This window comes from Notamacropus eugenii, chromosome 7 (genome assembly GCF_028372415.1).
Source record: "Notamacropus eugenii isolate mMacEug1 chromosome 7, mMacEug1.pri_v2, whole genome shotgun sequence".
NCBI classification, from domain to species: domain Eukaryota; kingdom Metazoa; phylum Chordata; class Mammalia; order Diprotodontia; family Macropodidae; genus Notamacropus; species Notamacropus eugenii.
In genome coordinates, this window is record NC_092878.1 from 144,894,531 (window position 1) to 144,913,444 (window position 18,914).

The 18,914-nt window shown below is 37.2% G+C and overlaps 1 protein-coding gene across 8 annotated transcripts in view; it reads right to left on the reverse strand.

Annotated features, from left to right (window-relative positions):
- Positions 1–18,914, reverse strand: part of WDFY3 (WD repeat and FYVE domain containing 3) — a 324,335-nt gene that overhangs the window by 187,858 nt on the left and 117,563 nt on the right. For all 8 annotated transcript variants that reach the window (XM_072622967.1, XM_072622964.1, XM_072622965.1 and 5 more), the window contains exons 6-8: positions 16,967–17,159; positions 14,520–14,706; positions 4,871–5,037 (exon numbers count right to left, since the gene is read on the reverse strand). In XM_072622967.1, the coding sequence (XP_072479068.1) occupies positions 4,871–5,037; positions 14,520–14,706; positions 16,967–17,159 (547 nt within the window). The remainder of the gene's footprint in view (positions 1–4,870; positions 5,038–14,519; positions 14,707–16,966; positions 17,160–18,914) is intronic.

An 18,914-nucleotide genomic window follows, 5' to 3' on the forward strand; every position in this document is an offset into this window, starting at 1 on the left:
GCTGGAGGCAGCTGAGTATCAAGGGCTTTTAGCCCAATCAGGGTTGATTTTCACGAGTCAGGGACATTTTTTCCCAAAGGTATTTAAAGCATTGCCATCATGGTTTTGTCTTTCCTTACTGAGAGAAAACAATGCCCATCAATTTATAGATTATAGATTATTATCTAGCTGAATATTAATTACCCAGAAATTCTATTTAACTGGCTATTCATTTATCACAGTTTCATTTCCTTTCCCCCTGCCCCATCTCCTCTAGGAATTCTGGTTGGACATTTTGCTCAAGCTGCGGTTTGTTTCAGTTTTTTTTTGAGGCTTTGCTTTTAGATATTTTGAATTCATTCCCTTCAGGTGAGATAAAACCTTTGTCTTCCTGAGTCCTTCTGTGGCTTTCTTGGGGTATTAAGTGTTGTATCTGAGCCAGCTTATGCTAGACACCTGCAAGCTTTCGGTATTCTCCAAGTGGTTGGATCCCAACCATGGGAATTTCCCAGTGTTCTTTCTCAGCTCTCTGATGACATCATTCCTCTGCTCAGAAAGCACCAGCGGCTCCCTGTTGCCTCTAAGAAAAATTACAAACACCACTGTGGCATTGAAACTCTTCTACAAACTGGTGCGGCCTGCCTTGTTAAGCCAATCGCACATTACTCTCCTTCACGCACTCTCTATATTCCAGCCACACTAGTCTACTTGCTATCACTGGATACAGAATTGCTTTTTGTCTTTGTATCCCCAGTACTTATCAGTGCCTGGCCCAGAAATACTTGTTGAATGAATGAAAGACAGTAACTGCTATTCATAAAGTGACAACCATGTGCTAGAACAGCTACAAAGTCCAGAATCAGATCTCCTTAAGAACACAGTGCTTTAAAGTCCTAGGGAATGCTTATAACAGGATACTGGAAAGCTGAACAATTTTTTTTTAAATTAACCTATCTTTTACGTCCAGAGAAGCGTAATATTTTGAGCTAGCTGACTAGCTCAGTCTACAATCTGTCTCCAACCTACTTTTAAGTTTGAGTGCATATTATTTTCATTCACACACTTTATAGTCTACCCAAACTGCCCTATTTGCTATTACCTTTAGATGCCATTACATACGCTCTCTTCTTGCCTTTGCGTAAGCGGCTTCTCCATGCCTGTAATGCATTCCTTTACCAACTCTGTTTCATTAAAAGTAAATTTTGCTGACATCTTTTGTTTTACAATTCGTCCTTACCTCCTTGCTTTGAGAACTTTCCTTAATAACAAGGAATTTTAAAATAAAAATAGGAAGACCAAAAAGGAAGCAAAACCAATCACTGCATCAAAAAAAAAATCTAATATATGCAATGTCTGACACCCAGGAAGCCCCTTCCCAAATCCATCTAGGTAAAGAAGTAGGGAGACACTCTCCTACCACTTCTGTGCAGCCAAACTTGTTCTTTGTAATTTTGCAACATTTTTTTGCAGGTTTTTTCACTGTCATTGATGTCGGCACTGTGTCTATTGTTTTACTGTTTCGGCTAACTTTACTTTGCATCATTTCGTGTATATGTATCAGTGCTTTCCTGTATTCATCATATATCCAAGTATCACAATTTGTCTAGTCATTTTCCAATCTGTGGAGGTCTATTTCTTTCCAGTATTTTGCTAAAAGAAAAACTGCTATTATAAGTATTTCAGGATATATGTTTGGCATGTATATATTTTCTTAAAATAAAATAATGGCTTCCTTGGGGTATATCTAGTATTAGAATTTCTGGGTTGAAAAAGTATAAATATTTCAACAATTTTATCTGCATAATTCCAAACTGCTTTTCAGAATGAGTGTACTAATTAATATGCCTTTCAGCAATATTAATTATTCCCCTCATTTGTCACCTTGGCCAATCTGCTTGATATGGAATAAAACTTTACATTTATTTTTATTCACATTGTTCTTATAATTAGTGTTATGGAACACTCTTTCATACGGTTGATAAGTCTGAATTTTTTTGATAATTGCTTATTTATATCCTTTGACCATTTTTCACCGTGGCCTCTTAAAATTTCTAGCTTCTAAAAAAGGTTCAGGGCAAGTTCCACCTCCTAGATGAGACCTTATCTTCCCAGTAGTTCTCTCCCTGAAATTATGCAATGTTTATTTTCTATAAATTTTGTACTTACTTATCCACATACATCTTACCCAGGCATTCTCGTGTTGAAATTCCCAATGCCTAGCATGCAATAAATACTTATGAAGTATTTTTGAATGAATGACTTAATTCACCAAACTGGAGATAAATACACAAATGTATTCTTAAACGGCTATCAACCCAATAGAAGAAAAGGCAAACAAGTATAAACCCACCATAAACCTACCCAACACATTTCATTAGGATGTACACATCACAGATTTTTTGATGGTAACTCAATATTCAATCATCAAGGACATTATTTTCATTTTCCAAGCCAAAGGAACTGAAAATGAGCTAATCTTAACAATGAACACCCCAGCTTTATTTAAATAATACATTCTTATAAGCTGAGATGCACAACAACAATTTTTTGTGACATAGGAACAGGCCAGGGAATACCTGGCACACGTGCTTATTTAAAGACAAGCAAAGTTCAAAGAAGAGGTCCTAGAAAAGTCCTGTGATGGACAGAGAGACATTCGTTTTCTTGGGGAAGTCAAGGAAAGGTTTACAGAGCAGATGGCATCTGCTTTGGGTCTTACAAGAGGATGGACTTCAGCACACAGAAGCTGGTACTGAGAAGAGTATCATTTATTTCAAGGAATTGAGAGGTAAAGTGGGAAAAAAACAGAAGAGGACAGGATGAGAACAAGAGGCTGAAAGTAGTGCCATCTGCCTACAAGAGGACTTGCTTACAGAATGCCAGGAGAACACTGGAAAGGATGGCTGAAGTCAGTTTTGAAAGGCCTTGCATGCTAGCACAAAGATTCTGTACTTTACATTTTAGCAAACAGTGAGTAGAGGGGTACAATTAGAAACTTGGGATTGGAATTCTGAGGAGAAGCTGGAAGTACAGACACAGATTTGGGAGTTACCTGCAGAGAGGTAATAATATGGCCAGTCAGTCAATAAACTTATAGTAATCTTCCATTACGAGTCAGGCACTGTCTGAAGCATTCGGAATACAAAGAAAGGCAAAAGCCAGGCTTGGCTCTCAGAGAGCTCGGTCTAATGGGGAAGTCGACACACAAAACAGACAAGCTATGAACCGGATACATGGAAGGATGACAACAGAATTAAGGAGAGTCAGGAGAGGCTTCCTGAAGAAGGTGGGATTTTAGCCAGAACTTGAAAGAAGACAGTAATCCAGCAGAGGGAGAGGTGAGGAAGGAAAGCTTCCAGTCATTGAGAACAGCCTAGGAAAATGCCTGGAGCTGGGCAATGGAGAATCTTATGGAAATAAGAAGAAAGGAAGTAAGACTGGATTACAAAGTGGGAGGAAGGAAGTGAAAAGTAAGAAGACTGGAAAGGTGGAGAACCAGGATTAGTGAGTAGGAATGATAAACTCTAAAGGGTTTTCAAAGCTAAACAGATGATGCTAAACATGAGCATGGATATGGCCATTTTACTAAGGTCTCTTGGGCATCTGAACAGAGGATGGATTAGAGTGGGGACAGACCCATCCACATGCTATTGCAATAATTCAGGTGGGAGGTGATGAGGGCCTACACTAGAGTAGTGGCAACATCAGAAGAGAGAAACGAGGGTGTATACAAGAGATGCTGGAAGGGAGTGTATACAAGAGACATGGGAGTGTAATTCTTGTCTTAATAAAAGCTAGACAATTAACTAAATGTGTATATGTAACTCATATATAAAGGCTTAAAGAATTCCAGAAATGTTGTAATACAAAGTTTACACATGGTGGTGTAGAGTGTCTCTGCTTTAAAATGCAGATCAAGTGCCAACTTGTGCACTAAGCATGTCTTCATCTCTCCTCCCCTACTTGTGTAGATTTGTATTAATAACTTTATATTTGTCAGAGGAGAAGCTTGAGCCCAGGCATTCCTGCCTCTGAGGCCAGTTCCCCAGTTACCGTGCCAAACTATCCATTTTCAAACAAATCTCTAAAAATGTAGTAACACCACCAACAGCAGCTACCATTTATACAGAACTTTATAGTTTATAAATGCTTTACAAATGTTATCCCACTTGACCATCACAAGAGCCCAGGTACTCTCATGACCTCCACTTTTAAGATAAAGACGCTAAGGCCCAAAAGGGTTAATTGACCTTCCAGGATTACACTGGGTCACATTGCCTCTGTAGGAAATAGAATCTGAATTCAGGTCTCCCTGAGTCCAGGGCCAGAACTCATTCATGGAGGTATAAACCTGTAATCCCTGCTACCAGGATGACTGAGGCTAGCGTATCCCATGAGCTTGGGAGTTCTGACCTACAATGGCGTAAGGCTGATCAGACGGCCATACTAACTGAGACACCAATATGGCAAAGCTCTGGGGTTGTGGGGAATTTAGGCTGGCTGAAGAAGGAAAACCAGCCCAGGTCAGAAATGGAGCCAGTCAGAGCTCCCTGGCCAATGAGTAGTAGAACTGGCCTGTGAGTGCCCACTACCTTAGAGCCTGGAGGAGACAAGCAGAGCTAGTTTCTAAAAAGAAAGAGCAACAACAAAAACATCAACAGTTCAATTTAAATTTTGATAATTCTATATAATCTCACTTTACAACATCTGAGTCAGCTATAATGTCTACTAAATTATTTTTTTATTTCAAGTAATCAATAAAAAATAATATGCAGATATTATTGGATACTTTTAAAATTGGCTTTATATGTAGAGCACTAATGAAAACAACTATATTTAAATTATATTTTTATTCCTCTAAGTGTATCAGGATAAAAATAAATCAACTCACCTTTTCCCGCAGGCTGGGGAACTGCAAATCCAGGCAATAAAAATGGTGCCCCTGTGGTAATGCCAGCTGGTTTTAGTTCACTGACACCATATGTTGTTAGAGAAGTTATCAAATTAACTAGATCTTTCAAAGCATCCTTGGATTCTGCCTCTTTTGCTTGTTCTAATCTATAAAAGGTAAGATGGGTATGATTTACAACAAAATAATACAGAGCCTTAAATTGAACACAAATACTAAATGCAATTCTCAAGAGTGCATTGGAATAACAGCAAAACTCTACCTAAATCTGCCTTACCTGCTTATTGTTTATCTATGTTTAACATGCTGAGCACAGCTGAATACAATGCACACAAACATCTCCTTAGTAATAAAACAAGAAGGGCCTGCTTTGTTTGAGCTCATTTATGCTAGGGGAAGAAAGAATCTATTTTATGTAGACTATGTAGACCTACAGAGCTAGCAAATGGAGTGTCCTAGTGGAAGTGATAGGCACCTTACCTAGTGGTAAGGGAGTGGTAACTCATAGAATTTCTGATAAAGAAGGAAAAGACAGGAATATTCTAACACGAATCCTATATTTTTATTTTTTCTAAATTTAATATTTATTTCCCCCTAATTGCATGTAAAAACTTTCAACATTTGTTTTTTAAAATTTCTGAGTTCAAATTTTCTCCCTCCCATAACCCCTCACTGAGAAAGCAATCTGATAAAGATAGACACGTATAGTCATGCAAAACATATTTCCAGGTTAGTCATATTATGAAAGAAAAGAGACCAAAAAAAGAAAAGAAATAAAGAAAAAGAATGCTTTGATCTGCTTTTATACTTCATCAGTTCTTTATCTGGGGGCAGAGCCAAGATGACAGAGTAGAAAGATGCTTATACTCTAGCACTTCCCCCACAGTCCACAATATACCTGTAAAAAATGACTCTCAACAAATTCTAGAGCAGCAGAAACCACAGAACAACAGAGTGAAAGATGTTTCCAGCCAAAGGTAACCTGGAAGACCGACAGGAAAGGTCTATCCCATAGGACGCTGAGTTGAGTGGAGCCCAGCCCTGGCTGCTCGGCAAGGAAAGGAACAGGACCCGAACAGACCTCCAGGGCAGAATTCCCAGCAGGGAGGGTCCCAAATCCCTCAACCCACAAGCGACAAAGAAAGCTCCAAAGGTCAGTGTGGGAGGGCTTTCCCAGATAGGCGCCAGGGGATGAAAAGACCAGAACCGAAGTGAAAATTTGACTTTCAAACAAAAGAATCAAGAGAAGCATGAAAAGGTAAACAGGAAAGAGAAATCATAAAGGACTTTCAAAAGCTGAACTGTTTACATTCCTACATGTAAAGATAATATTTTTAACTCGAGACTTTTCTCAGTATTTGGGTAGGTGGAGGGATTATACACATACACACACACACACACACACACACACACACATACACATATGTAGACAGAGCGTACAGGTTGAGTTGAATCAGAAGAGATGATATCCATAAAAAAATTAAATTAAATTAAATTAAAGAGTGAGAGAGGAAAATATTGGGAGGAGAAAGGGAGAAATGGAATGGGGCAGGCTATCACTTGTAAAAGAGATAAGAAAAATCTTGTTCAATGGAGGAGAAAAGGGAGGAGGTGAGAGAGGAAAAGTGAAGCTTACTCTCTTCACGCATGGCTTAAGGAGGGAATAACATGCTCACTCAATTTGGTATGAAAATCTATCTTACACTATAGGAAAATAGGAGAGAAGGAGACAAGTGGGGTGAGGGGGATGATAGAAGGGAGGGCAAATGGCAGAAAGGAATAACTAGAAGTAACTGCTTTTGGGAAGGGACAAGGTCAAATGAGAGAATACAAAAAAGGGGGGGGCAGTGTAGGATGGAGGTCAATATAGTTAGTCTTACACAACATGACTATTATGGAAGTCTTTTGCAATAAGACATATACATACATACATATATATGTATGTATATATATACATGTATATATATACATATATGTATATATATACACACACACATATATATATGTGTGTATATATATATATATATATATATATATACACACATATATATATATATATATATATATATATATATATATATATATATCCTGTATTGAACTGCTTGCCTTCTCAGTGGGGATGGGTAGGGAGGGAAGGAGGGAGAGAAGTTGCAATTCAAAGTATTATAAATGAATGTTGAGAATTATCATTGCATATGACTGGGAAATAAGAAATACAGGTAATGGGGTATAGAAATTTATCTTGCCCTACAAGAAAAGAGAGAAGATGGGGATAAGGGAAGGATGGGATGTGATAGAAGGGAGGGTATATTGAGGGAAGGGGTAATCAGAATGCAAGGTATTATGGGTTGGGGGGAGGGGAGAGATGGGGAGAAAAACTAGAACTCAAAATTTTGTGGAAATGAATGTCAAAATCTAAAAATAAATGAAGAAAAGAAAAGAAAAAATCAGCTCTTTATCTGAAATTGGATAGCATTTTTCATCATAAGTCCTTCAGAACTGTCCTGGATCACTGTATTGCTGAGAATAGCTAAGTCATTCTCAGTTGATCATCATATGATATTACTGTTACTGTATACAATGTTCTCCCGGTTCTGCTCATTTTACTTTGCATCAGTTCATGCAAGTCTTTCCAGGTTTTTCTGAAATCATCCTACTGGTCAATAGCGTTCCATCACAATGATATACCATAAGTTGTTCACTACCATTCCCTCATTAATGGACATCCCTCAATTTTCAGTTCTTTGCCACCAGTAAAAGAGCTTCTTTAAGTATTTTTGTACATATAGGTCCTTTTCCTTTCTGCTTTTTATCTCTTTGGGATAGAGACCAGCAGTGATATTGCATGGTCAAGAGGTATGCAAGGTTTTATAGCCCTTTGGGCATAGTTGCAAATTACTCTACAGAATGGTTGGATCAGTAAATAACTTCATGAACAGTGCATTAGTGTCTCAATTTTCCCATATCCCCTCCAACATTTGTCATTTTTCTTTCCTATCACATTAGCCAAACTGATAGGTGGGTAGTGGTACTTCAAAATTGTTTAAATTTTCATTTCTCTAATCAAAAGTGATTTTATGCATTTTTCCCTGACTATAGATAGCTTTGATTACTTTGTCTGAAAACTGCCTGTTCATATCCTTTATCAGTTGAGGGATGGCTCTTATATCTATATTTGACTCAGTTCTCTATATATTTGAGGAATTAGGTCTTAACCAGAGAAACATGCGGCAAATTTTTTTCACAATATTAATTACCAACTATGTAATTCCTTCCACCCTATTTCCCCCATTTATTCTACTCTAGCTCTCTTTCACTCTGTCTGTCTCTCTCTTTTCACCCTTTGCATTCTCAAAAGTGTTCTGCTTTCTGATTTTTACTTCCCCCAATCCACCTTTCCATCTATCAGCACCTCCTCCCACCAATCCCCGCATGTGGCACACATGCACAGAACATACATACATACACACTCTTCTCTTATCCCCTTCTTGTCCTACTTTCTTATAGGGTAAGACAGATTACTATATCCCACTGACTGTATATGTTATTCCCTCTTTGAGCCAATTCCAATAAAAGTAAGATTCATACTCTTCCCCACCTCCCTTATCTTCCCCTCCGCTGTAAAAGCAATTTCACACCTCTTTTATGTGAGATAATTTACCCCACTCTATCTCTCCATTTTTCTTTCTTCCAATGCATTCCCTTCTCACCTCTTAACTTTATTTTTTTTAGATAATTATCCCATTATATTCAGTACACACTTGTACCCTCTGCCTATGTAGATGCCTTCCAACTGCCCTAATAATGATAAAGTTCTTAGAAATTACAAATATCAGCTTACCATGTAGGAATGTAAACAATTTAATCTTGTTAAATCACTTATGAGTTCTCTTTCCTGTTTGCCTATTTTATGCTTCCCTTGAGCCTTATATTGGAAAATCACATTTTCTATTCAGATCTGATCTTTTCATCAGGAATGCTTGAAAGTCTTCTATTTCATTGAATATCCTTGTTTTGCCTTAAAGGATTATACTCAGTTATATTGGGAAAGTGATTCTTGGTTGTAATTCTAGCTCTTTTGCTCTCAGGAATATTATTTTCCAAGGCCTCTGATCCTTTAAGGTAGAAATTTTTGCTAAATGTTGTATTATCCTGACTGTGGCTCCACAGTATTTGAACTGTTTCTTTTTGGCTGCTTGCAATATTTTCTCCTTGACATGAGAGCCATGGAATTTGGCTATAATATTGCTAGTTTTCATTTTGGGATCTCTCACAGGAAGTGATTTGTTGATTCAATTTCTATTTTACTCTCTGGTTCTAGAGTATTAGGACTATTTTCCTTAATTTTTTAAAAGATGATGTCTAGGCTTTTTTTAATCATGGTTTTCAGGTAATCCAATAATTCTTAAATTTTTCTCTCTTAGATCTATTTTCCAGCTCAGTTGTTTTTCTAATGAGATATTTCACATTTTCTTCTATTTTTTCATTCTTTTGACTTTGTTTTATTGCTTCTTCATGTCTCATAAAGTCATTCCGTTTGCCCAAGTCCAATTTTTAAGGCATTGTTTTCTTTAGTGATCTTTTGTACCTCCTTTTCCATTTGGCCAATTCTACTTTTTGAGGAGTTCTTTTCTTCAATGGTCTTTTTTACCTCTTTTTCCATTTGGTCAGTTTTACTTTTTAAGTAATTCTTCTCTTCAGTGAATTTCTGTATATCTTTTTCCATGTAGCCAATTCTGCTTTTTCAAGTCAATCTCCTCTTCATTGGATTTTTGTGCCTCTTTTATCATTTGGCGTATCCCATTTTTTTAGGTGTTATTTTTTGTGCCTCTTTGAAGAAGATGTTGACTCCTTTTCCATGACGTTCTTGCATCACTTTCATTTCTCTTCCCAATTTTTTCTCTTTCTGTCTTACTTGATTTTTTAAAGTCCTTTTTGAATTCTTCCATGGCCTGAGACCAACTCATATTTTTCTTCGAGGCATTGGAGGTAGCAGTTTTGATTTCATTGTCTTCTGAGTGTGTATCTTGATCTTCCCTGTCACCATAGCAACTTTCTATAGTCAGGATTTTTTCTGTTGTTTGCTCATCTTTCCAGTTTATTTCTTGACTTTTAACTTCATGGTAAACTGGGGCTCTGCTTCCAGAGCAGAGTGGGCACTGTCCCAAGCTTCAAGTTTTTGGTGCATCTCTTTTCAAAGCTAATTCTGGGGACCTATAAGTTTTTGACCCTAGGGAGAGATGCATTTATTACTCTCCTGGCCTGTGCTCTGGTCTGTGAAAGATCTCAGTCACTCTCTTCCACCTTGGAACTGTGACCATAATCAGGGTCCCAGCTCCTCTGTGGCTACAAGCTCTGCCATGCTAGTGCTCCTCCCTGGCAGGAAAACCAAGAATGCAACCCAGATCCAAGAACGGGCAATGCAACAGAATCCTAACCCTAGTGCCAGCAAATGGACCCCTATAATCTTCTTGTGACCAGTTCTCTGACCCCCTTATTGTCTGTAGGCTGAGAAGCCCAGAGACTGCCACTGATTCAGGTGTCCCCAAAGCCTACTGCTGGCTTGCTGGGGCATGGCCTGTGCTGGACTGTCCTTTCCTGCTCCCATTCTAAGTTGTTTTGGGTAGAAAGTTGTTTCACCCAGTCTTTTTATGGGTTCTATCACTCCCAAATTTGTTATGAGGCATTATTGAAAGTTGTGTGGAGGGGTTTTGGTGAAAATTCAGCAAGTCTCTGCCTTTTCTCTGTCATCTCAGGCCCACCACCCCAAACCCTGTATTTTTCTAGAACGAATTCCAAGGGTTCAGAGGAAAGGTAAATAGGAAATCATGGATAAAAGCTACTTAGGGGAAGTCAGCCCAGAAGAAGTTCCTAATAATGAAATTCCCAAGATACAAGGAGAAACCATTCTGATGAGGAAGCAAAAAGGGCAATATTATCTAAAAAAAACTAATTTAGATTTTATTTATGAAATAATTTTTATTGATGCCTTTTGTTACAGGTATTTATTGTCTCCTTTACTGTGCAACAGAGCCCTACCTTATAACAACTACAAAAAGATAAAGCAAAACCAATCAGGGATAATACGTTACTGTGTATGTAAAATTCACACACTCTACTTTCCAAATCCCACCCCACTCCATTTCAAATGGAAGAAGGAAGGTGTATTTCATCACATATTCTCTGTGACCAAGATGTTTCATAATAATTTCTCAGAATTTGGATTTCTTTTCATATCTATCATTTTCATTTATTCACATTTATTTATGAATATTATCATATTCATTACTATAGTCACTGTGTTTACTATTATGCATATTGTTTTCCTACTTCTGTTTACTTCACTCTCTGAACTCACTGAAATCTCTCTCTTATTTCCTCAAATTTCTAATAGTTCAAAAATATAATTACATTCACATATCATAATTTGTTCAATCTATGGGGAATCCTTTTGTTTCAAGGTTTTGTTTTTGTTGCTGCTATAGCCAAAAATGTTCCAATAAACATGGGACCCTGTTGTAAACTCTGTGGGATGCATTCCATTAGTGCAGGTGCTGGGCCAAAAGTCTGGCGAATTTTCTTGCATAACTTCAAACTGTCTTTACACAGTATATGTGGAATATTTCAGAGCAACACCTGTGGTGTACTGGTAGTATTCCTGTATTCTGACAGCCTTTTCAACATTGACTATTTCTGTTACCATCTTCACCAATTTCAGGGGATGAATAAAACCTCAGTTTTAAAATCTGAAATTCTCTTAATATTAATGATCTGGAACAATGTTATACACCATAATAATGGGCAACGTTATTATTAGTATTTAGTAGTAAAATTATTAAATTCAACATTAGTGTTTCAAGATTTGGAAAGCACTTTACTACACTATCTCATATACCTTGATCCTAATCACAATCCCAATAGACGCTATTATTATGGCCATCTTACAGATAAGAAAACGGAAGCTGAAGGCAGTTTAAATGACTACACAACTAGCGTCTGAGGCAGAATTAACACTCTAGTTTTCAAGATTCCCAGTTCTCCTTTCTACTGACAAAGCTACTTAGATTTTCTCTTCATATCCTTTGCCCACTTATTTACCAGGAAATATGTCTTAATCATATGCTGAAGTCAGCTGGTTCATATGAACAGCTTCCTTATGTGCTAGAAGAATTGGCTGATATGTGACCAACTACCAGTGACCTCTGAAAGAAAGTGAGAAGAGAAAAATCTCCATTCCCCATTCCATCTCCCCCACAAAAAGGAAAGAAAAGAATCCACAGACAATGAGGTTGATTGTTATTCCTGGGAACACTCTAGAATGTGTTACTAGAGAGATGATAATAGAACATTTAGAAAAAGAAATGGTGATTACAAGGAAGCATCAAGAACAAGTCATGCCAGACTACACTTATTTCCTTTTCTGACACGGTTATTAGAATGGTCATTCTAAGCCCTATTCTAGAGAAAGATTTTAACACAGTACTGGTAAAGTCTTATGCTATTTGGTTGGGGGGGAGGAGGGGAAGGGCACGCCTGAATAATCTGGGTCCAGTTTTTCTGAAAATATGGCGAGTCAAAAAGATAAGTTCAGGGGACCCTTCACATTCCTTTACAAGGGGCACTCAGAAGTGTAATGGGCTGCCTTGGCAAGTGATGGAATCCTTCTCACTTTGGGCTTTTTTATGGAAAGTACAGAGGACCACCCGCTGGCTATATTGTAGACCAGATGGCCTCTGACATACATTCCAGCTTCAAATCCATGACTTTAAATCTAGCAATCTTCCTCTTTTTAAAATATGTTTTGTTAATATCTTCTGTGTTTAAGCCACAGCCATTTCGGTGGGAAAAATCCTCCTTTCATCCTCCAAATGAATAGTTCCTTATGATTAAAAACCATTAGTAAAAATACTCAGTAGAGAGGCTGCATCTAACAATGTATACAATATTCTACCACTATTGGGATAAAAGGACAGAACAATCTTCAAACAAAAGCTAGACTTTTGGGACATTTTGTGAAGAATTTCTCTTTAAGATAAGGGTTATTTATATATGAGGTCACTAAGGTCCCTTCCAACTCTGAATTTTGAAACTCGAAAATTACTCTTCCTAAAATAAATTGGAAGCAAAGCTATCTCCAAGGAAGACTTTCATTTGTGTATGGATTTGGCTGATTTGGCAGTACAATATGACACATATTGTTAAAAGAGCTTAATAAATGATTTATCTAAAAAAATAATAAGTGCTTTATTTATCAAATTGCTAGCTTTTATTCACTTGATATGACTAGGTTTGTTCCAGCTGAATGTAACTTTGATGCCAAGGCAGCTTTATGAATGTGACTCTAAATAATTTGTAAAACATTTTGTAAGATGAAGCCCTTTCAGAAAAATTTCTCCAACTCTTTTCTTAAACTTTCTTCTAACGTGGCTGCTTCCCTCGAGTCTTACTACAACGTCTCATCGTGGTATGGAGGTGATTCTTGATCAGCAGAGTATAAGTTCTGGCAAGGGCTACCAAGCTGGAATAGTTCCCAGTGATGGAGTATGTCCACTACTGAGGAACAGAATTCAGAGAGCTTTTAATCCATTAGTAGACAAAAGCACCTATATTAATGAAATCATGGACATTTTAAAATATTAAAGTAATAACAGGATGATAAGTAACATATCTTTCTGGTTCAACCACATATTTTGTGGGTCTGACACATACTAGCAGTTTTGTCATAGGCAAATCACTCACCTCCAAATATGTCACAAACTTTCTAATATTTATTATAAGATTAACACAAACTGCTTATCCAAAATGGGGGAGTTCACCACCACCACCCCCCTCATGAAAGCACAGTTGCAGACCAAGAATAGACAGACAAGAAAACACAGGATAAGAACAATGAATAAATACTCTATCAGTTATAGACATACCTGCCTCACTAGTAATGAAATGTGGCTCAGGATGAGAGGATCTGCCTATAGTGGAACATGTTAAAATGCACAGAAAGCCTAGGAACAGCAAGGAGGGAAAGCGTTGGCTTCTCTCAACAATAATTCTCAATTGGACATATGACTAATATAGCTATGTACCTTGCAGGAGAAAGGATGGGGTCGCTAGCATTTTTAATATAACAAGTTCATACAGCTCCATATAACTACATCTAATTCTTCTTAATAAGGAATAAAGAAGAGGTAGCTAAAAGTGACCTAGAGAGGGAAAGTTTCTTCATCAGGCACAAGATAGGACTACACTGAATTATTTTTTTCACAACTACTAAGGGACTGCCTAGTAAAGAAGGAAAAGGGTGTTTGCCACTCTTGCTGGACCAGTTCCTCAGAGAACATCTGAAAGTCTAGATAATCTGACTTTTGCTAGAAAACGGTCGTGAGCTAAGGTCACAGACTTCACTGGTCTGTGGCAAAAGAATGGGGTTGGGTATCTTGCAATGATAAGACAAAAGCAAATACAGGCAGATGATGTGAAAACAAGTATTAAATTGAAGAAAGAATTTCATCCTGTCCCCCCCAAAATAAGTGGATCTAATTATGCAAATGCACGTGCAAATCACACAGAAATAAATGAGACTAAAAGAATTACATACACTCAATAGAAAAAAAATTAATAAATGCATGCTTCATACCTGAGCAAGAGATCACAGAGAAAGTTATATCCTTGCCATATCCTAAAGTCATCAAGCAGAGTTTGAGAAACATCACTGGAATCCTTGAGAAAGCAAGAAAGCCCAGCAAACATTTCAACAATCTCCAGGGGAGAAAGATCGTCCGACTGCTGCATATTCTGGACACATGTTGACAAACATTCTTTTTCTGCAAAAACAAAAAATTACAACAACTGTGTATTCACAAAAATCAACTTTCAATGACTTTGCACATTTTCTTTCATCCTTAAATGTGGCTAAGCTAGCTAGCTGTTAAATATTTAGAAATTACAGTGTTACAATGATGGCAGACATGAAGATTTATTTTAACTTCTTTAGAAAGTAAAAAGAAATTTCTAATTATTTGGGGGAAAATCATGTCTTTAAAGAAAAAATTTTATACAGAAAAATACTGGGAAAATATTCACGTCAATTCAACTCAATAAACATTTATCAAATGTCCATCCCATGAAAGGCATTATAAATAAGGAAAAGCTAGAGAGTCAACCTCAAAATCAAAAGACCTGGATTCAAATCTTGCTTTTGATACATCTTAACTATATAATAACGTGTCAGTGCACAAAGTCACTCTCAGCCTCAACTGCAAAGCACATGCAAATCTGTATCCGTAGAGAGGGGTTTTTTTACTCTAATGAAGTAACAAGTGTACTCAAAAAATGAAAACCAAAACATAACGTACATATTACATATATGAATACAATAATATAAGCACTGGGCTAGATCCTAGCGATACAAAAGGCAAAAAAAAGCAATACTTGGACCTTGAAGGAAGACACATCAATATAGGTTAAACACTGTGTGTGTGTGTCTCTGTATGTGTGTGCGTGCACATGCATGTGGACATGTACATGTAAGCTCACCCAGAGAGAGAGAGAGAGAGAGAGAGAGAGAGACTGAGGCAGAAGCTATATATCTGGATGGTCTATTTCCATCAGAGGATAAGAAGAATGGTGAGCATTTATAGGGCACCTAATATGTGCCAGATGCTGCACACTTTACAAATATCATCTCATTTGATTCTCATAACAACACAGGAAAGTGACTACTACCATTATCCCCATTTTACAGGTAAGCAAACAGAGAGAAAGGAATTTGCCCAAGTTCCTAGTAAGTGTCTGCGTCTAGATTTGAACACAGGCCTGAATCCAGGCCTGGCACTGCACCACCTTGCTGGGAGCACAGGTACACAGTTAAAGGGATGTTCGGATCCATCTAGTCTAGCCTCTTTATTTTACAGATGAAGAAACTGAGACCCACATAGGTACTTACCAAAGTATGTTTCCACTTTACAGTTTGGATTTCTTATATTGTGACAGTATAAAGATAACAGATAAAGGAATATCTACTGTTTTAAAGAAAAATTAGAATGCAAATGCAAATGCAGTACAGAATTATCCAGAAATAGTTCAAGCAAAAGGAACACAGAAAGTTGCCATCAGTTTGGGACAAAATCCTATCAGTCAAATTATGACTGGCTGTGGAAGTGATTCTTTTATTTTTCTTTAGTCAATTTTGCCTAAAGAAATCCATCTCATGTAAAACTCAAAAAAAGATTAAATGTAAAGAAATACGAATTTATTTCAAATTTTATTTAAAACTTCAGTTAAAAGTTCAGTAAAATCTGGACTAAGACAAAAAATAAGCAAACTACTTGAAAACCAAGTCCACTTCCTCCTATTTAGAAACTGCTGGGAGCTCACTGACATGAAGATGTATATAATAAGTACGGATTTTCTTAGTAAGAACTGGTGTTAAGAAAAGCCCCCATCTATGCTACAAGTTTCTTCAGTATTACTGTTACAAACTTGGCAACTGTGTTGTTGTAGGAGGTACCCTCCCACGCAGATGATAAACCTTGCCCACATGAGCACTTTCATGAGCTTCCACAACAAAAAAACTTCAGCATGTATCAGCCAACATTCTAGCAAGAGTCTCTCTGCATGTAACTAGGCTGGTCCTTGGTTCCTCCTGGGCTTTTGTAATCCGGCAGAGATTGTGCTCTCCCTTAACCACAGCCTTGGGAAATGGCAGTCACCAGCATGAAACATAAGGGCAGGAACTTAGCAGGGGATACCATCACCACAAAAGATCATTTGTGCTCCTGATGGAGACTTTCTACAAGGATCAAATGAGACTATGGAGGAAACCTCAAAAATGAAACCTCATATTTTTAGGGGGAAGAATGATTATGACTGAACATGCAAGCTGAAGTGAAATAATTTCTTCCAAATCTATATTTTGAAATTTATAAGAACTCATTGTATTTCATGACATACCTAAATAAATGTGGATGGTCATATTTTCATTGCCAGCTTAAAAAAATAAAAGAAAATCTGCTTATCAATACTTTTATTTTGAAGTATTAGGAGAGAAAAACTGGTGAAAATGAAAAAAAAATTTTTACCCACCATGAATATACTTGACCACATTGACGCTAAGCCCATGGCGGGATATGGTCATGAGTACTTCCCCAGCACTCTTCCTCCAAGGCAAGTTATAAGGAGGGCACCAGGAGGTTATTGCACTGAATAGAAGCTGCAGATCATCCTTCTGAGCCAGCTCTTCCGCTGGAGACACAAAACTGCAGAGTTTCACCAAGATCTGTAAATGAATAAAATTAATCAATCAATAAACTGAGGGTGGGAGGTGAGAAGTGGGAGAAGGAAAGAAGAAACAGAACTAAAATATAGTTTTAAGTTATCACTACATTAGAACCAGGTGGAACTAACGGGTTTGATTTTAAAGTATTAAGAAAAACCTGTAACCTGAAGGTATGCTATATTACAATCACAACATGTACTTCAAGTTCTACATAAGATTTACATTTTTTATTTCTTGAACTGTTTCATATAAAAGAGATCCATTTGTCTCATACTATTATAAAAAGAAAATCACAATAAGAGTTGCATCTTGTTTTGATATATAATATGCCAGAAATTGAATTATTTTTAAAAGAATGAAGAACTATGAAGTCAGGAAGCAGTTAAAGCTCTGAAGACAAAGGAATTGTGGGAGAATAAATGTGTACACAAACAGGAAGAAAAAAGTTGCCTTATATCATCAGGCCATCTTACTTTAATCCAGTACTTAATTTATGTGGAAAACTTCATCAATTAAAAGGCACTTCTCCACAACACCACAACTAGGAGTATATCACAAAGAGAATAAAAAAAAAAGAAAAAGGATTCATATGTACAAAAATATTCATATTATGTCTCTTTATTGAAGCAAAAAAATTAAGGGGATGCCTAATAATTGGGAGCAGCTGACCAAATTACAGCACATCAACATAACAGAATATGACTCTACCATAGTAAATGACGAAAGGGACAACTACAGTAAAAACCGGAAAGATTTATAAAAGGTGATGTGAGATTGAGTAGAATAAGAACCGTTAGTAAAACAGCAACACCACAAAAACAAACAACTTTGAAAGTCAACTCTAATGAATGTGATGACCAATCATAATCCAGAGGATCAGTGATGAAACATGCTGCCCACCTCCCCACAGAAGCAAGAGAATTATGTATGGAAAGGTATTACACACCGTTTTTACATATTAAGGTATGTAAAATAAGATATAAATTTTTTTACATGGCCACGGAAAGAATATGATTTAGTTGACAATACATATTTTGCAACTTATTTTCTTTTTTGACCCCAGTTGGAGTCCAGTGGGAAGGGAAGAGAGAAAATCCAATTAATGTTAGTTGAAAAAAAAATTTAACTTTTTAAAAAAATTTCTAAGCATTTGAACTTTAGCTTATGACTTTTACTCCTAAGTAGAAAGAAGAATGAAAGTTGGCTGGAAGAGTAGGTAGAGGATTGGCTTTGGAACTAGGAAGACATGGGTTCAGCTGCCATTCCAATTCTGACACACACTCGCTGACCAATCACTTAACCTCCAACACTTCCAGAACATCTTTAGAACTGTTAAATTCCCATGGCTGCTCATCTGTAGTAGTAGATAACATTTCCCATGAAATAGTTTCCCAGTGAAATCACAGGAATAATTAAAACACACAGAAAAAAACAGTAATTGCTACACATCATCATCATTGTTATCATGTCACTTAAATGTTTCCTGGGTTGAAACTTGGAATATGAGTGAAGGACAAACAGAGGCAGGGCCTATGCTCAGCGGTTCTCTAAGTGATAACACTTAGATTGAGGCACAGTGTTTCTTAAACTGTGGGTGGCAAGTGGAAAATGTTAAAAAAGCCCTGATCTAGAGGATAACCCCCAGCATGATCAGCACACATTTTGTGCAGAAGTTACAAAAGAAACATGGACAACAGTCTCACAGGGTGGAAGGGTGTGGGCCGGCTGCCATTTGTACTGCAGGAGTGAGCAGGC